At 35.3% G+C, this 18,880-nt stretch overlaps 1 protein-coding gene across 3 annotated transcripts in view; it reads right to left on the bottom strand.

Moving 5' to 3' along the window:
* Positions 1 to 18,880, bottom strand: part of ARHGAP20 (Rho GTPase activating protein 20) — a 138,461-nt gene that overhangs the window by 24,989 nt on the left and 94,592 nt on the right. For all 3 annotated transcript variants that reach the window (XM_034933643.3, XM_008971190.4, XM_034933642.3), the window contains exons 5-9: positions 13,545 to 13,586; positions 12,553 to 12,637; positions 9,295 to 9,372; positions 6,967 to 7,033; positions 4,579 to 4,767 (exon numbers count right to left, since the gene is read on the bottom strand). In XM_034933643.3, coding sequence (XP_034789534.2) covers positions 4,579 to 4,767; positions 6,967 to 7,033; positions 9,295 to 9,372; positions 12,553 to 12,637; positions 13,545 to 13,586 — 461 coding nt within the window. The remainder of the gene's footprint in view (positions 1 to 4,578; positions 4,768 to 6,966; positions 7,034 to 9,294; positions 9,373 to 12,552; positions 12,638 to 13,544; positions 13,587 to 18,880) is intronic.

An 18,880-nucleotide genomic window follows, 5' to 3' on the forward strand; every position in this document is an offset into this window, starting at 1 on the left:
AAAAAAAAAAAATCAAATTTTACTGTCTAGAATAGTTTTACTGGAACATGACCATACTCATTCACGTAATGTCTATGGCTGCTTTCACTTCACACTCAATAGCAGAGTTAAGTAGCTGTGACAGAGATGGTATGTGGTGCGCTCATTACTTTGCACTGCTGCTCAGGGCACTACAAATTGCAGTGACCCTGTTACATCTTGACTGTTTCAAGTGCCACATCTATCAGGATACCACAACATCTTTTTTTTTATTACTTACTATGTAAAAACAATAAACGAAAGTGGACTTCTTCTAATGTTAAATTTTTAAGGCAAAGTGAAATGCAGATAACTTTGTTATGGAACTAATGGCAAAGTATTATGTTTACTGTGCAATGAAGTAACAGCTGTGGTTACAGAATATAATATGCGTCAATGGTTAACAGACCAATGGTTAATCACAATGCTCCCAACTCATAAGAAAGCAATGGATCAGAAAAATAATATTTAAAATGAAATATATCATTACTGCAGAATTCCCTCACAAAAATAAAAATGAGGCTACAATAAAAGTTAAGTTTCTGAGTGGCTCATTTGTTAGCCAACCAAGGAAAGCCATTTAACCATTTACCAATGGTGAACTGATTAAATCTGTGTGCTTGCAGTAGATTAAGAAAGGGGTCCAGATAAACTAGATTTAAAATTATCAGCCTTTTAGTGAGAATAGATAATTGAATAGTTGAGGGCATTAGGAGTAATATCAATAGTAAACTAAAAAACAAGGCAAGTGACTTTCCTTGGTTCTTGATGAGGTGAAAAATGTTACCAATACCACTCAGTTGTTTAGTCAAGAAGTCAATGCCGAGTTTGAAGTGACTGAAGAATTAACCTTGAATAGTCTGCATAGAATAACTATGGGTAAGAATATTTTCAAAGCATTTGAGAAAACAATAATTCAGTACAACCTGAAGTGGAATCTGCTGTGTTATATTTCATGGTAGTGAAAATGTGTGGAGCAGAAAAAGGTGTAATTTGACAAATTTAGAAAGCTTGTGAAAATTTGAAGTGTTTAATACCTAAGATTATTCATTGTATTGTTTTGATCAGTGGTACTACCTGAAAAATATGGAAATCTATCAAGTGTTACTGGATCAGTACTGTCAACAGTGAACTTCATTTACTCTCATGGACTTAACTATTGTCAGTTCTGTGAATTTTTGTTAAAAATAGAGGCTAAACGTTAGCCTGCATTATGCTATCACACAGCATTTCAATGGCTCAGCACTGCTAGAGTTTCATAGTGATACTTTGAACTCAGGGCCCAGATTGAACTTGTTATGAATGAAAAGAACAGCCTTTAACCTCTATTAATGGACACTAAATGGCTTTGAAAGTTAGTTTTTGCTGTAGATATGATGATGTTTCATAATAAATCCAACCTAAAATTACGAGGCAAAACAGTGCTTACATACAAAGTTTATACTGTAGTAATTTTCAAAACAATGAATGTTTAATTACAAGTAATATCAAGCTGCTTTATATACTTCTTGTGCCGTTAAAAGTTAAAACAAGAAGCAAGATCTTGATTCACATACAAATGTACAGCAGATATGTTTTTTGAGTTCAAACTACAGTTCGAGTAGTGTTTTACCAACCTCGATGCAAGAGCAAAGGCGATTTCCATATCTCAAAATCCATTTCACTATGCAACTGAAGAGCTTCCACCTAACCTTCAATTGAAAGTGATTATCTGCAATGAAATGATATGCTAAAAGGCAAATATCAAGAGAAGAATCTAACAAAATTCTACAAATGCCATATCAAAGAGACATATGCTCAACTGAAATTAGATGCTTGTAGGATGATATCAGTATTTGGCAGTATATATGTGAGAAAATATGTTTTCAAAGATGAAATATAAAAATTTTATTATAGATCAGAATGTTTGTACTCAAATTTTGATGGCTAGATCACTAACTTTAAATTCCAACTAAGTGAAATGTTATCCCTCCAAAAGAATTCACTTCTCACTCATTAGATTTGTATTACATAAAATTGTACTCAATTGTTGTTATATTTTGAATTCTATCAATAAAATTGGGTGGAAATTTGTTTTTTCTCCTGTTATATAACACTTACATAATATCCTTGATTTGCAATACTGATCTGCAAAATTTTACTATCTGGCCCCTTACAGGAAAAGTTTGCTGACCCCTGATCTAAATCACTGGTTTCTAAAGCAGTTGTTCATCAAATTCTTTTGTATTTAAAAAGAAACAACATTAGTGGTTCACCTGTAATTTTTTACACAGGCAATTCTGATGCTCTCAGCTGGCCCTTGGCATCACTGGTCTATAGTTATTCCATCCCTAATCCCACTTACCATGAATCATTTACAGCTGGAATCATCTAGCCTCACTTCCAACAGAGAGAAACTAAGCAGAGGATGCCTACAATTTAGTTGAGCAAGTCATTAGCAAAACTGGTTAAAACCCTTAGGATTCCTGATTCCTGATTATTATAAAATAAAATTGACAAGGGACCCAGAAAAATAGTTTTGAAAAACACAGGTGCAAAGGTAGAAGAGTAGAAGATTATTATTCTCCTCAGTCTAGTTATAAAGATACCCTTTATAAAAATCCCTGCCTTCATGGAGCTCACATTTTAGTGGGTGGAAGACCATGATATCTCAGTGTTCCCCTTTCAAAATTACCCAAGGTGAGCGAAAAATTTTAGAGTCCAAAACCTCAATTTACTATCATAGAGAGATGTCTGTTAACAAATTCAAGGTAAATTTGTATATCTGATGTTGGTAAGATGAGGGAGTCCCTGATGACTGATCTACTGATTTACCAATGACTTCGGTAAAGTATAAAGTTTGAGGCTAGGTCATCAACAGAAAGTGACAGGCTGGCTGTGCATGTGGGTAGAAATTTATATAAGACAGTTGACTCAAGTAGTTGAAGAATGCTGCACAGAAACAAAGTTAAGACTACTCTCACCCAGTATGAAGTGCCCATTAAGGTTGGTCATTAATGATACCAAGTAGTCTTGATGCTATATGATTTCTTCCAACAGTGCACAGAGTTAATCTAGAGATGAGATTTTAGGAGATGTATAGGAATGTAGAAAAGAGGGTCAAAGAAACAGAAGTTTTCTGCTAGACAGGGATGATCACGATAACCATGGAATTCAAGTTGCATAAGGAGGAAAGTAAAGATGGACAGGGGGACTAACAGATGGAGAAAGTGGTAGAGTTTAGTAGGTTTGAAAGAAGCAGAAGGAATCTGGGCTTCCAGAGATGAAAAATAGAATGAACAAAGGCTGGCTGAAGAAAACAGATGGTGGTTACAACTCTTTTTGTCCAATAAAATGTCAAAATCTTGAATCAAAGGGGCGAACAGGAAAATAAGTTTCACAATGCTGTTACAATTTCTTGATGCAGTTGTTTCAGAAACTATATGTTTTAGTATGAAATATAAATTAGAAATTAACTTTAAATGCATTAGAGAAGGTTCTGTTTAAAACAATCTTGGAGTGTATTAACACTTAAGGCAAAAAAAACTCTTTACAATGAATGCTGATTTAATTCGTTTTCTCTAAGTTTAGATAGCTACATACAAATGTTTCTTAAAGTAGGGTTGTTCTGCAATGAAGATAAAAACAGTATGAGCTAATTTTTCATTAATGCTATGTCAGTTGAATCACACACAGATGAAGAATTTCAGACTTTCCCCTGGCACTCAGATGATGCCAATAATCTGTCAAGTGGCAGGAAGGTAGCCTCAGTGATCTCTCAAGGTCTATGCCATCCCTTTAAACTTATTACACCCGGGGTCAAAATTTGGTTCTTTGCAAAACGCAAATCCATGGGTCTCCCAGTTGGTTCGCATTGACAAAGGTAGCTATAGAAATTCACAATTAATTTTCTACTATCTCACTCATACTTTTTGATATCAATTTTCTTCTGTTGCTTATACAATCTCCCTTTCAGACAGAGCTTAAAGCTCAAACTTGGGTTAGGGCAAATTACAGTTCTCTTATATTGAAGATCACTTTTATCATTCCAGAGTCTTTATTGTGGGGTGGGTAAGAGACTGCTATGTTCACAGGGAATTCATATTAGATTAGTAGACTAAGGAGAGACTTCTGTAGAAATCATCTTAGTCTTCACATACTTATCAGCACTAGAATCCAGGTAGGGCATCACAATCTTCTGACACCCATCATTGACAGCCTCCTTTTTATAATGCAACCATTTAGGGAGAACACACAGTTGGAGTGTATTACAGTACAAAGAAGGCATTGAAGCACCTGCAGCACTGCTTAGTGCCTTTGACTCTGCAGTAGGAATAAGGTTAAAGGGGAAAGAATGGTGAAGAAAGAAGGAACAGACTGTATTGCTACTAGCTGCTGATTCCTAGTCAATCATGCCTATTGCTGATTTATAAAACCATCTTCTTCTAAAAGTCCATCTTTCCTTTTCAAAATACTTAGCAAATTCCAAGAAAAAATACCTCATCTGGCGGGAGGTTTGAGTCTTTGCCTTTGTACTAAATTTATGTTCAAGAACGAAAACTTTTGCTAGAAGCAACTCACCACTCAGTTGCTGGGCTGCAGCCAGGCGGCTGGGCTTCAGGATGAACTGGCACTGCATCTCTCGGGGGAGCTGTTCCATAAGGAAGGGCTCCTGGAGGTTGAAAGGGGTGGTAGAGTCCTTTGATCCCGGTGTCAGGAGTGCAGAGTCTCGAAGATGGCTCATTTTAATTCCATATGGATATTCATGCCCTACACAGAGACAAATCTAAATGTAGACTTCAGGCTGACTGGTACTGTTAGCATGTGTACTGCAAAATAGGAATGTACTGCAATTTACTCCTGGGACTTTTGGCATAAAGAATCCCTTTGTTTGACAGAATGATCATTTACACTCTTACAGTTGGAGACCAGTATGCAGGTGGTCCTACCAAAGTAGTTTTAAGGGGAGGAGGGAGAAAAAGAAGAAAAAAATCTTTAAAGATTATCTTGTTTGGAATGAATGCACAGATCAGTTTGCGAGTTCTATAATGCTGACTTTTCCAACGCGTGCATCTAAGGATAACTAAAGGTATTCTATTGTCTCCTTTGACATTAACTAGATATATAAATTTTCAGCAAATACATGTCCTTGCTCAGTCTCAAATCTATGATTTAAAATATTTTTTCTACCTACCACAGAAGTATAAGGATCTATATATGTCAAGTATCACTATTATTAATATTATTTAACACAAGATGTTTGCCTAAAAACATTTCATTAATTTTTATTAGTTACACAGTTAGTTACTCAACTGGTTTGATTTACGCTTCCCTCTCACTGCTGCCCTCTGAGATTGATGTTCAGAGGCAATAATCAGAAGGAAGACTGCAGGGGATCAGAAACACAGAAACAGATGCAAAAACGAATGTACAGACTATAAAAACTAAACCCTGGACATCTGACTACAACATGATTTTAACTCTTTAGTATTCTAAGTAATTACGTCCTTTTAGTGTAATCCTCAAATACCACTGAAGTAGATTTTTTTTAAGTACAGAGAGCAAGTTCCCTTCTATTCCTGACTTATCACTAAATGTAACTCAGTGAACTCTTACTCTTCCTTTTCAGCTGGTCTAGGCATACAATGTCAATGTTTCATTAATATCAAGTACTACAGCAGCTTCCAGAGATTAAGACAGAAAAAGGCTTCTATGACAATAATAAAACAAAATCAATTTATCAAAATAGCCGGCAGCTAATCTACAATTGAGGTTTGCAGAACACATTAAAATAATGATTAAGCATTGCTGCTAAATCATGGGACAATAATGTCCTATGTCTCATTGTTTTTCAGTAAGAGCTAGTCAGGAAGCTTGGGGCTGTCATAAGCCTAAAAGTTACCATCTACATAGTTTTCATTAATATATTTTATTAAAACAATTATTTCAAGTGTTTGATTTTTAATAACTTTATTGCTCATTGACTATTACAAAAATGACATTAAAAACCTGAAATACAGTCAATTTTGTCTTTAGCTCTGTGCATGATCACTTTCTGTATTCTAAATCTGAGCATATACATTTGTAGAAAAGTTTGGTTTTAGATTACTAAGGTCACTTGAAACACTGAATTACACAGTTGTGACCTCATAGACAAATGAAAGAAGTACATGAAATAATGCATACAATATGCTCTGCACGATGTCTGGCAGGTAGTAAGCATTTAAAATTGTTAACAGAAATTGTCATCATCATAATTATCATCGTCATCATCTCAAGATCTGGTAAAGATACTGTCCTTTATTTTAATTGTTCTATTTCTGTTAACCACACTGAATGAAATTACTGATCAAGAAATATTTTTTAGCTAATGACTTAAATAAGGTAAAATGGAACATATTTATCAATAATTCCTCATGACAAATGCTGGAAAATCTGACTAGAGAAATAGCAAAATAATTTAATTGCTGAAGTAGCAGATAATAAAGACTTTTAGGAGTCTAAATGGGTTAATCTGATTTTCTTCATGATTCTTAGGAAGGTTCTAGGTACACAGCAGGTATTACATACTCACTGATGAATTAAGATGCATGGTTGTATTTTAGGTGGTCTTCCATAGAGGCACATAGTAGGTAAGGGAACAGGAAATTAAAAAACTGAATATGAAAAATAAATGTATGGAGAAAAATAAATACCAACACATATTTCTTTCTTAGAAAAAAATTTAAAAAGGTTTGGCAGGCGAAAAGTTTATATTTCTCTTCCCAACTATACCATTAGCTGCTTGAATGAGGAGATATTATTTGTCTAGCACATAGTAAATCTTTGATAGATCTTTATTAAATGAACACCATGAAATTTCATATTTAATAGTATTTAAGCTTAGGACCATATGACCAATTCTCGGAGACACTTAGAATTATAATTAAAACACAATCAATGCTATCTTAGACTTTTGCAAAAACTTACCAATGAGTGGGTATGGAGCCTCTTCTTTGCCAGAATTGACCCACAACTGGTAATCTCTCTCAGAGCCCTTAGAGATAAAAGAGTTAAATGTCACAATAAATCTTTCACATTTGATACTTGAATGAGGACACATTTTTTTTTTTTTGGTTATGTGTCCTCCCTCCTGCCCCCTACCCAGTGATAGTTAGAGATCCATGAACTGCAGTGGAATCAGGCCTTCACTATATAGGTAGCCTACAGAGTGTAAAATCATAGCTGGGCCCCTTTATAAAGGAAAAACAATCTTCCTGGCTCTTAAAGGCTAATCTCTTCTTTAGAGTCCTGACTTCTGCTATGTCCTTCCACTTCTCAGAGAATATTGGGCTTAACCTCCAACATGCCCCTGCAAAGACAACCTTATTATCCAGAAAACCACAAACACCGCTATATCTATGATTAAAAAGTAATATCTCAAAGGCTGATTATTAGCTCAGCTGCTTCTGAGCAGGAGAATGACCAAGAAGCTTTGAGGAGATAAGTAATTGGCACAACCTCTACTGGCTTTAGTTTAGGCAAGTTCAGTCCTGGGGAAAGAAAGGACAAGAATTCTGTTCTAGAGAATAGGCCCAGTCATAGAAAACAATAAAACTGTTCACTAGCAGAATTATAATCCAGCAACATTATAAATCCCACTTGAAAGAAATGATACTAAATTATACAGATTTTGCTGAATCCTCTAGGAGGGATGATAAAACAGAAATATTTTAAATGAAGCTAGAACAGGTAAGCCTGTTGGCAATATTTCATATCCTTGCCTTTAACTTCTAATAAAAAATCATGGCCCTGCCCTTACAATACCATAAAAACCATTCCACCCCCATACTCAGTTTATCTGTTACTTCCTCCCTGCCCCATCCCTCCTAGTCAAAACATGTGTTGTAAATAGGAAGGCCAATCTAATAAAAATCCTTTCTTTTTATATAGTGTCCGAAAACACTGTAATAATAATCCCTTAAAACTGGTATAACCAAATAGTCTCAATTCCTAGTTAAATTAACAGTTTTTTTTGGTCTGAGGAGATTAATAATTTTATCCAAAGGAAAAGCATAGATAAAAGAATGAATCATGTCAGTAATTCCTCTACATACCTCTAAAACTCTCTACTTTCTTCCAAAATATACTCATATAGCTTAGAAATTAATGGAGGTGACTGCTTTACCCAGTGCATATATTTTAAATGTAATCAAATTTATATTACAAAATTTAACGATTAGACTATCCCAAATTCTGGTTGTCGTGAGTTCTAAAGGGCTTACTATAGTACTGTGTATAAGCAAATCTAAACACAATTAATAATACTATGGCATGTCTTAAATATGTGTCATGAATTGCTCTGGAAACAGTGCTCCTTGAATGATGTAACGTGACACATATTTAAGACATGCCATAGTATTCTACAATATTATTAATTGTATTTAGCTTTGCTTATATACAGTGTACTTTCATATTTACAGAGAATCTCACTCAAGGAATAGTGTTTTTAAGTGCTTCCTTTAGTTATCATCCTTTTGAAAGTCATTCCCTTTAATGAAAGTACTCATTGTGTGGTGTTTATACAACTGGTAGCAAGGTGATGAGGACAGTCTTCCAGTTCTCTTTCCTCTACCTCATCCTCAAATGTTCTAATCTTCTCCACTCCTAAAATTCTCAAAAATTCACCTCTATCGCAGAAAACAGAAAGGTACAAAGCTAAAAGTAAAACATGGAAGAATGTGGTGTGCACACTAAAGCTCTCCAAATCCATGATCTAATTCAAAGCTTCTCTTTTTATTTACCAATTTATCAGAGGTATTAGCCATATCATCCTTAGGACTTGTAGCCAGCTAATATGGTTTTATGAAAAATTCTATTATAGAGCAAATTCTTCAGAATTCATCATCCTAAGACTGATTGAGTGTTGGGATAATAACAGGATAATTATATAGGGGAAAAGTCAAATTGTGACCAGTAGCAAGGGGAGAAGGAGGATGAAACTTTATTAAGAACTTTATACCAAAAAAATTTTTGTATATATATACAGCATATATAATAAAATACATATTGTCACTTTAAAATTATAGTCCAATCTTATAATTTTCAGTTCACACAGATTTTAAAATAGGAGAACAGCAGCACCCATATATTAATCATATTAAAGCTTTACTGTTCTTATTTTCTATATTTTGGGGAATAAAATATGACTTTGGTATCTCTAATAATCAGCTGTCTTATGATGGAAGGAAAATACTTACATAAATTTAAATAATCAAAGTTTATTTTTAATTAAGACTGTCTAGCAGAATAACTTACAGTTATCCCTAGCATTGGTAATGACATGTTGATAACTTCATTCGCTGTATCTGAATTCATTACTGTTATAGTTTTAGACTGTAGAAAAAAAATAAGAAATATAGCTATAAAATAATGAATTTTAAAACAGGTTAACAAATAATCATTGTCAAATGATTATCGAAAGGCAAATATTGATTTCAAATGTGGACAAAGTAAAGCATAAGATTTAGGTAGAACACAAACCTTTGATTATAATTTGCTTTCATTCCCTTATAAATTATGCCCTCTAATAAAACATTTCTCTTAAAGGATGCATGGCTTAAAGAATATAAAAGCTTAAGCAAATAAGAAAGACTAAATATATTTCAGAGAGAGTACATGGACCCAGCTCTCAATTAAAAAAATAAATCAGTGAGGTTGGTCCTCTGTCTTATTTCCATAATTGTATTTCCATAAGGCAATGGGTAATAAAAAAAGGCAAGAGCTGAATCTCTTTCTATTTCTTCCTTAGTAGTGTTTTCACAATACAGGGTTTTATTTCTTTGCGTGGTATAAAGTCAGGTTAGGTAAAATCAGGATAATAACTGGTTACAAAAGACATTTAAAGCTTAGAATTTTAAAAAGTCACTATTGGGAACTTTCCATGTGTCACACACTGTGGCCACTAAGATTTTAATTGTTGAAATCTTTGGAGGACATAAAACCAATGAGTCTAGAAGAAAGAAATGAAAATTTTAGAAAGCTCAATTCTATTATCAACTCTGCCAATGAATAGAATATCTGTAATAGCTCTGTGCTAAACTATATTGAATACTTTTACTTAAAAATAGACAATTTGCAGCAAACAGTAAAAGAGTTAAACAAGCTCATGCCTGTAATCCTAGCACTTTGGAAGGCCGAGGTGGGTGGGTCATGAGGTCAGGAGATCGAGACCATCCTGGCTGACATGGTGAAACCCCATCTCTACTAAAAAAAAAAAATACAAAAAAAAAAAAAATTAGCTGGGCGTAGTGGTGGGGGCCTGTAGTCCCAGCTACTCGGGAGGCTGAGGCAGGAGAATGGCTTGAACCCGGGAGGCGGAGCTTGCAGTGAGCCGAGATCGCGCCACTGCACTCCAGCCTGGGCGACAGAGCGAGACTCCATCTCAAAAAAAACCAAAAAACAAACAAACAAACAAACAAAAAGAGTTAACAAGATTCTGAGATATCTATAGAGATCGCTGAATTCCAAAATACATTATTTAAATATAAAACAATGCTACATTGTAAAAAAAAACTTGCTACATACATAGGTTTTACACATGAGAATTATAAGATTAAATCAGCAATTAGGGCTGTGTCCCTGACAGAGAAGGATTAAATAGCACAAAAAAGTAGCATAAATACAAAAATGATACAAAAATAAAGGTAAATGAAATCTGATAATTCATTATTTATCCTTCCATTAACAGAATTTCTTCTCTATGAGTGAATTATTTGATATGACAAATTGCCTCTAAAAATTGTTTAATTGAATTTTAATTTAAAAAAGCATTTAAAATGCACAATTTCAAACTGTGTTCCTGGTAGCCCCAAGGATTGTGCAAAATTGTCTCAGAGTGAAACAGGGAGTCTTTGGAGCACTCAACCCAGTGTCTGTCTTCTACCAGACTGTCATAGGTATAAGACATACTGGGCTTTAAACTGAGAGATAATTTTTAAAAAGGCTTCTGATTTTAAAAAAGTCTAAAATTTTTTCCATTTAATTTAAAGAAACTCTCCCATGAAGTCTTATAACGTGAAGAATCTATCCTCCCAATAACCTGGTTTCTAAGATAATAGTTTTTCTTAATACTAGGCACATATGTTCAAAACATAATTATAGAAAGTACATTTTTTCCTACATCCTTTCCAGTATACAAAACAAATGAATTTCAGCAGATAGAACTCTTTGGCTAGTAAACAAATAACAGACAAAACTGAAAATGTGGCAATTTTGTTCCATATTAGCATAATTTACTGACAAGGTGTGTATAACTAGACGGCAAAGACAAAGAATGCTTCCCCCACATGCACTCCTATTTGGGGGAATCACTCTGGAGGCAGGGCTCCCTGAATGAGAGTCTTGTTATGAAAGCTACTTTAGACAGCAAAGGACAGAGTACGTCACATCATCCTTGACTTAACCAGGGTACTAGTGATAAAAACAGAGCACCCAACCTGACCACATATCTTCTCTTCCAAAATGACAGTGGGACATCAGTCCTGTCTCAAGTACACAGTTTCCATATACCAAAAAGAAAGTGTCAAAAAAAATTTAAGGGATTTTCCAGGAAATCCTGAATGTAACCAACTGCCACAACTGAATCAAAGCAGACAGAAAAAAACAGTGTTTTTGTTTTGTTTTGTTTTACATTGCTACAGGAGATCTCTGTAGTCTCATACTATAAAAATTTGAGTATTTCCCTCGAGCAGTGACATCTGGCATTCAGGAGTTGGTCAGAACATTTGCATAACTTTTGCTTTTGCCCAAAACATAACTATTTTGCACTACATATTTTTCCACACACAAATAAAACTATTCTGTGTGATCTAGAGCTGTTGTGAAGTATGACAGTTAATAGTATAAAATATTCATAAGTTTTCATATTTTTCATAATTGATAACATTTATCTCTTGTACTATGATTTCAGTCATCAAATTATACATAATAGCTGGGGTTAAAGACTTAATATTTATTTGACCAATATGATAAACACTGTGAAGCAGTAAAATGCTGATCCCTTAAAAATGTCACCTCTCCTAGATCATCCTCCTATTAACCTAAGGGATTCAATCCCTAAAAACTTAAAGAATGAAGAACTTTTCAAAACCACTTTCTGCTTAAGAGTGACAAGTTGGGAAAAAATTGCTTAATAATAATAGGAAATACTCCTTGTGGAAACAGCTTTACTACAAGCCTCTGCAGCTGCTATTGAAAGGATTCAGAGAAATATTCATGCCAGAGGGAGGACAGAGACATGTCACAAGCAATGTTCTTTCCAAGCGTAAAAGTTTAATACCGTAGTTCATATGAATTTCTCTTGCTTCATTTTCTCTAGGGTTTATTTTTCATATATATGAAGACATACATATAACCAGGAAAATGCATTTTCCCCCTGTGGTATTTCTAAATGCCTACCTTCCATAGCACATACACAGTTAGCCTGCCTGCCTGCCTGCTCTCTCTCTTCTTATCCGTAGTGTTCTGTCTTATGCAGGGACTTGGAATTTAATTTTCTGGCTTAGAAACACTTACGTAGGCACAATTCCCAATGTCCTTGGCGAAGATTTTGAGGGGAATGCTCTTCGGGTAGTCCTTTTCTTTCTCTAGATTGATGTATCTAATCAAATGCAACAACAACCCAAAACAACACTGAGTCAGATGGAATTCGCTAATGGCTTATTTTAAAAATCAATTTATTTTGCTAATATTTCCAATATACTTATATGCTATTTTTTAAAAAGATAGATGAGAAGACTCAGCAAAGTCAGATTACATTATGGGTTGGATGAGAATAAACAAAATTTCAGGACATTAGGCATGGGCACAAAAAAATAGGACAGGCATGTCAAGTGAGGTTTGAGAAGCACAATCAGGTTAGGGCACCTCTGGGTAATGTCTGTCTTCTTTGGACAGGTCCAACACCTTACTGATAAGTATAGGAACATATATAATAAATATTTTACAAGGTCAAACCAAAGCAATGGCCTTGTACTTCTCATTTAACTCCCCAGTAGGGTGTAAATCTTGGTTATCCTATTGCGTGGAGAGGGAGAAAGGACAGGAGGGAGGGAAGGACTGTAAGTCTAACAGATGAGCCTAAGTCAATCATTTTAGTCTGCATGCTCAATGGTAGGGATAATAACTACCACTATTTTTGAGGTGCTTAGCAGAAAACCCTGCATTTATGGAAACTTAATACATACTTTGAGGAAACTGTTAGCTCCAATTGGTAGGCTGGAGACAATGGAAAGAGAGAGGAGATTATTGACTAACTTCTGTCTAAAATGATTTAACTAGACCTCAATGTTCTCCTTCCTAGAAAGTTAAGAAATACATATAATGAGAGAACATTATTTGTAGCAAGTAAGTAGCTAGTGTACGATATAAACGGCAGCTTATTTAGAGGTCAAATGAACAATTTCTACTAAGGAGAAGAGGAATAATTTGGGGCACATCTCTGCAGAAAAGGTCTTAATTCATTTATTAAAGGTTAAAGATTAAAAATATGAATACTGAAAAAATACCTCTGAAGGAGAGAGAGCCATTTGTCCTTTTGTTCTGGAGAACTGCAATCAAAGAAAATGGGAGAGAAAAATTAAACCACATAAAATACAAATGCTAACAGATTTAGGATTGTCAATCCAGATGAAAATATCAACAACCTGTTGTTACTAATACAGTTGCACACATAAGCTGCAACCTTGGCATAATTCTGTTCTGGAGAACTCTGCAGTGGAAATATCCCTTTGGAAAAACTACAGTCAAATGTAGTTTTATTAAATCCTTTTGGATGGATCTAAGACAAACCCTCTTTTCTACTTTACTGCTTTTTTACAAGTGGTATTATATCAGTGTGAGAGAGTTCCTATAGTGGAAAGAGTACTTGATTTGGAATCTAACACTTGATTTCAAAATTATATGCAAGCTAGACAATCATGGGCAAGTCATTTAACCTCTAAGCCTCAGTTTCTACATCTATGAAACTGGGTTACTATTTTCGTAGCTCACACGGCCATACAAATAGAAAGTATGCTTAATATTGAGAACACAGAGATTAAGAGAAATTTGGCATGTGAATGGAAATCTCTTTGCCCAGAAACCAGTTTGTTGTTAGGAAAAGAAACATTAAAAAAAAATACATACAGCAAGATTATGATTTAGTAAATTAGTTCATTGAAAACTTATTCTTAAAAACTATAACCTTCTAAGATCAATCCATTTGCAACTAAATTAGTATTAATTTTTATGCTGATTTCACTATTACGTTTAATTCTTCAGATTAAAAATAATTTAAAGTTTATTCCTATGTGGTCTTGTCACTAACAAGCTTTTAAAATCATATTTCTCTCTCATATTTTTAAAGACAGGGGTCTTGCTCTGTTGCCCGGGCTGGAGTATAGAGGCATGATCATGGCTCACTGTAGGCTTGAACTCCTGGGGCCCAAGTGACCACGCTGGCTCAGCCTTTTGAGTAGTTGGGGCTACAGATGCGTGCCACAAGGCCTGGCTAATTTTCTAATCTTTTTAGAGATGTTGGAAATCCTAGTTATTTTATTATTTCCAAAAATACATTTATTCACTAACTTTATTGTTTAGCAATTTTCTCCATAAGCAATCTCCCAGGATTTGTCATCAGAAAGTGTACCACATTTTTTCTTTTTTTTTTTTTTTTACCATTGAGCATACATTTTCCATCTTTCACAATTCCTTACTATCTTTTGATGTATTCTCTTTTCTAAAATAGATTTTCTAGGTTCACTTATGTCAAATCTTGGATTTATTTAGCAAAAATCTGTTGAGAAACAGATAAGAGCTTTGCTTCAGACCTGCTAACTTTTTTCAAAGGAGTTAAAGAAAATTGCCCCTTTAAGACTCTTAGTATTTTTTTAACTTTTAACTGAAATAAAAGACATATAGAGAAAACTGCACAAAGCTTACATGTACAGCTTGAATAATTTTAACTAACTGAACACAGTCACATAAACCAGCACCCAGATCAGGAAATAGAAAATCACCTTGGAAGGTCCCTTATGTTCTTTTCCAGGCAGTAGTTTCCACTATCCTGACTTCCAACAGCACAGAATAGTTTTGCATGTTTGAGTACTTTATATAAATGTAACCATAAAGTATATACTATTTTGTGTCTGGCTTCTTTCAACATTATGTTTAAAAGATTTAATTATATTACTACATGTAGTTTTAGATAATTCATTCTCTTTTATTTTCTTTTTCTTTCTTTTTTTTTTTAAGATGGAGTTTCACTTTTTTTTTTTGCCCAGGATGAAGTGCAATGGCGCAATCTCGGCTCACCGCAACCTCCGCCTCCTGGGTTCAAGCAATTCTCCTGCCTCAGCCTCCCAAGTAGCTGGGATTACAGGCATGTGCCACCACACCTGGCTAATTTTGTAGTTTTTAGTAGAGACAGGATTTCTCCATGTTGGCCAGGCTGGTCTCAAACTCCCAACCTCAGGTGATCCACCCGCCTCGGCCTCCCAAAGTGCTGGGATTACAAGCGTGAGCCACTGTGCCTGGCCAATTCATTCTCATTGCTGTGTTCCCTTGTTTGAATAAACAGCATATATTACTTCAAAATATAAATTATGAAGTGTGTCAGGTTAATGTACGGAGATTGATTTGTGTAATCTTCTTGTATATTTCCCTTTCCCCCCTGCTCTATACCTGAATCCAGGACTCCCTTTCTTTAGTAATTCTTAATCTCAGGCATTTTTACAGGACTAAAAATAGAAGTACTTCAAAGTCAATGACTATCTCTGCGTTTTATAAATACTTAAACCCATTAAAAAGACAGTAAGATCCAGGACAGGAGAAAGCAGTGTATCTTGGAAAATAAAATAAAAAGGGCACGGCAGATTAGAAGATTCTCTCAAATTATGGAGGAGATAGAGGCCTGTCATCACTGAGAGTGAGCCGGGAACCATATGTCACTCGTTAAGTTGCCCTAAGGAAACAGAAAGAACCCAGAGGAAATGGTTTTAAGGAGTCATTAGGGAGGCTGGGTCCTAGGCACCAAAGTTTTTATATCGGCAAAGATACCTTCCACCCACCCCCTGCCCCCCTTTATGGCAAAGCAGCAGAACATCTCTGGATATACAGGGACAACTCTGGGCGTAGAAAAAAATGTCAACAGTGACCACAATAGACTAAAGTCAGAAGCCCTTTATCTGTTTTGGAGGCATCTTAGAAGTCTCCTGTATTCTAGTTCTACCTTACAAAAACAGCAGTTCCAGTAAAGAAGAAAATCTGATTTCCTACCAGCTTGGCAAAATGGGGGTTTAAGATGAGTTTTAATTTGATCTATAAATAAACACGCATACCTGAGTTTGTAGTCTAAGATTCACAGTAGGTACTTAAGTTAAAATATTATTTTCTGATTCTTATAGACCATTGTCAGATTCAAGTACTTCCTGTGTCTTTTGACTGATTTTCCCATTCTTTCATACCATTATTTGTGAAATCAAGGTGCAGCACCTATTTTTCTGGTGAATCAGAGTATATGTAGTGATAGAGTATATGTAGTGATAGAGTATATGCAGTGATAGAGTATATGCAGTGATAGCGTATATGCAGTGATAGCGTATATGCAGTGATAGAGTATATGCAGTGATAGTGTATGCAGTGATAGCATATATGCAGTGATAGAGTATATGCAGTGATAGAGTGTATGCAGTGATAGAGTATATGCAGTGATAGCATATATGTAGTGATAGAGTGTATGCAGTGATAGAGTGTATGCAGTGATAGAGTATATGCAGTGATAGAGTATATGCAGTGATAGCATATATGTAGAGTGTATGCAGTGATAGAGTATATGCAGTGATAGAGTATATGCAGTGATAGAGTATATGTAGTGATAGCATATATGTAGAGTATATGCAGTGATAGAGTATATGCAGTGATAGAGTATATGCAGTGGTAGAGTATATGTAGCGATAGAGTATATGCAGCGATAGAGTATATGTAGTGATAGTGTATATGTAGTGATAGAGTATATGCAGTGATAGAGTATATGTAGTGATAGAGTATATGCAGTGATAGAGTATATGCAGTGATACAGTATATGCAGTGATACAGTATATGTAGTGATAGCGTATATGTAGTGATAGCGTATATGTAGTGATAGAGTATATGTAGTGATAGAGTATATGCAGTGATAGAGTGTATGCAGTGATAGAGTGTATGTAGTGATAGAGTATATGCAGTGATAGAGTATATGCAGTGATAGAGTATATGCAGTGATAGAGTATATGTAGTGATAGTGTATATGTAGTGATAGTGTATATGTAGTGATAGAGTATATGCAGTGATAGAGTATATGCAGTGATAGAGTATATGTAGTGATAGAGATGAAACTCCTTTTGGGCTTTTTTGAGATGTGACTACCCTGTTTTCCAAAGTAAAGCATGAAAAGCTCACATGGATTGCCTGCTCTTCCCTCAATTTGACTCAATTGGGAGGTTTTCAAAGATTCTGGCAATTGTCAGTCTTAGATTTCAATGCTATTAGTTTTTACTTTTTATTTTTATTTTTTTGAGACCGAGTCTTGCTCAGGCTAGAGCTATTGCCCAGGTTGGAGTGTAGTAGTGCAATCACAGCTCACTGCAGTCTTGAATTCCTGGATTCAAGCAATGCTCCTGCCACATCCTCCCAAGTAGCTAAGACTACAGATGGGTACCACCATGCTCAGCTAATTTAAACATTTTTTTAGAGATGGGGTCTATGTTGCCCAGGTCTATGGCCTCAAGCAATCCTCCACCTCAGCCTCCCAAGTAGCTGGGACTACAGGTGTATGCCACCATGCCTGCATAATATTTTGACTTTTTTGCAGAGATAGAATCTTGCTATATTGACCAGTTTGGCCTCAAACTCCCCCCATCAAGTGATCCTCTCACCTCAGCCTTTCAAGCAGCTGGGATTACAGGCACCAGTCACTGTGTCTGGCTACATTTACAAAAAATAGTTATTATAGTAACTGGATAGTAGAGACTGCTTCTTTAACCTGCTACCTGATGGAATTTTAAATGGATGATGACCTAGATTTCCCTAACATTTCCAATGATTTCCACTCCTTCCTAAAGATCTGAGCTTCCCTCTTGTCTTTCACTTCAGTGTGAAAAACTTGTGTTAACATTTTTTTTTTGGTAGGACAGTTCTGCTAGTAATAAATTATTATAGTTTTTTTAAAAAATCTTCATTCTACCTTCATTTTAAAATAATATTTTTGCTGAATACTGTATTCTAGGTTAAACGGTTTTCAACACTTTAAAAAATGTATTCCATTGTCAGCTGGGCGCGGTGGCTCATGTCCGTAATCCCAGCACTTTGGGAGGCTGAGGCAGGCAGATCACCTGAGGTCAGGAGTTTGAGACCAGTCTGGCCAACATGGGGAAACCCCGTTTCTACTAAAAATACAAAAAAATTAGCTGGGCGTGGTGGTGTGCACCTGTAATCCCAGCTACTCAGGAGGCTGAGGCAGGAGAATCACTTGAAGCCGGGAGGCAGAGGTTGCAGTGAGCCGAGATCATGCTATTGCACTACGGCTTGGGCAACAAGAGCAAAACTCCATCTCAAAAAAAAAAAAAAAAAAAAGTTCCACTGTCTTCTAACCTCCATAGTTTCTAATGAAAGGGCCATAATAATTCAAATTGTCATTTTCCTATTTGTACTGCATTGTTTTTATCTGACTGCTTTCAAGATCTTTCTCTTATTTTTGATTTACGGTTGTTTATAACATGACTAGGTATAGTTTTCTTAATAGTCACACTGTCTAGGGTTCAGTGAGCTGTATATTTATGCCTTTTACCAAATTTAGGTAGTTTTTAACCACTATTTTTTCAGCCCC

This window comes from Pan paniscus, chromosome 9, assembly GCF_029289425.2.
Source record: "Pan paniscus chromosome 9, NHGRI_mPanPan1-v2.0_pri, whole genome shotgun sequence".
NCBI classification, from domain to species: Eukaryota; Metazoa; Chordata; class Mammalia; order Primates; family Hominidae; genus Pan; species Pan paniscus.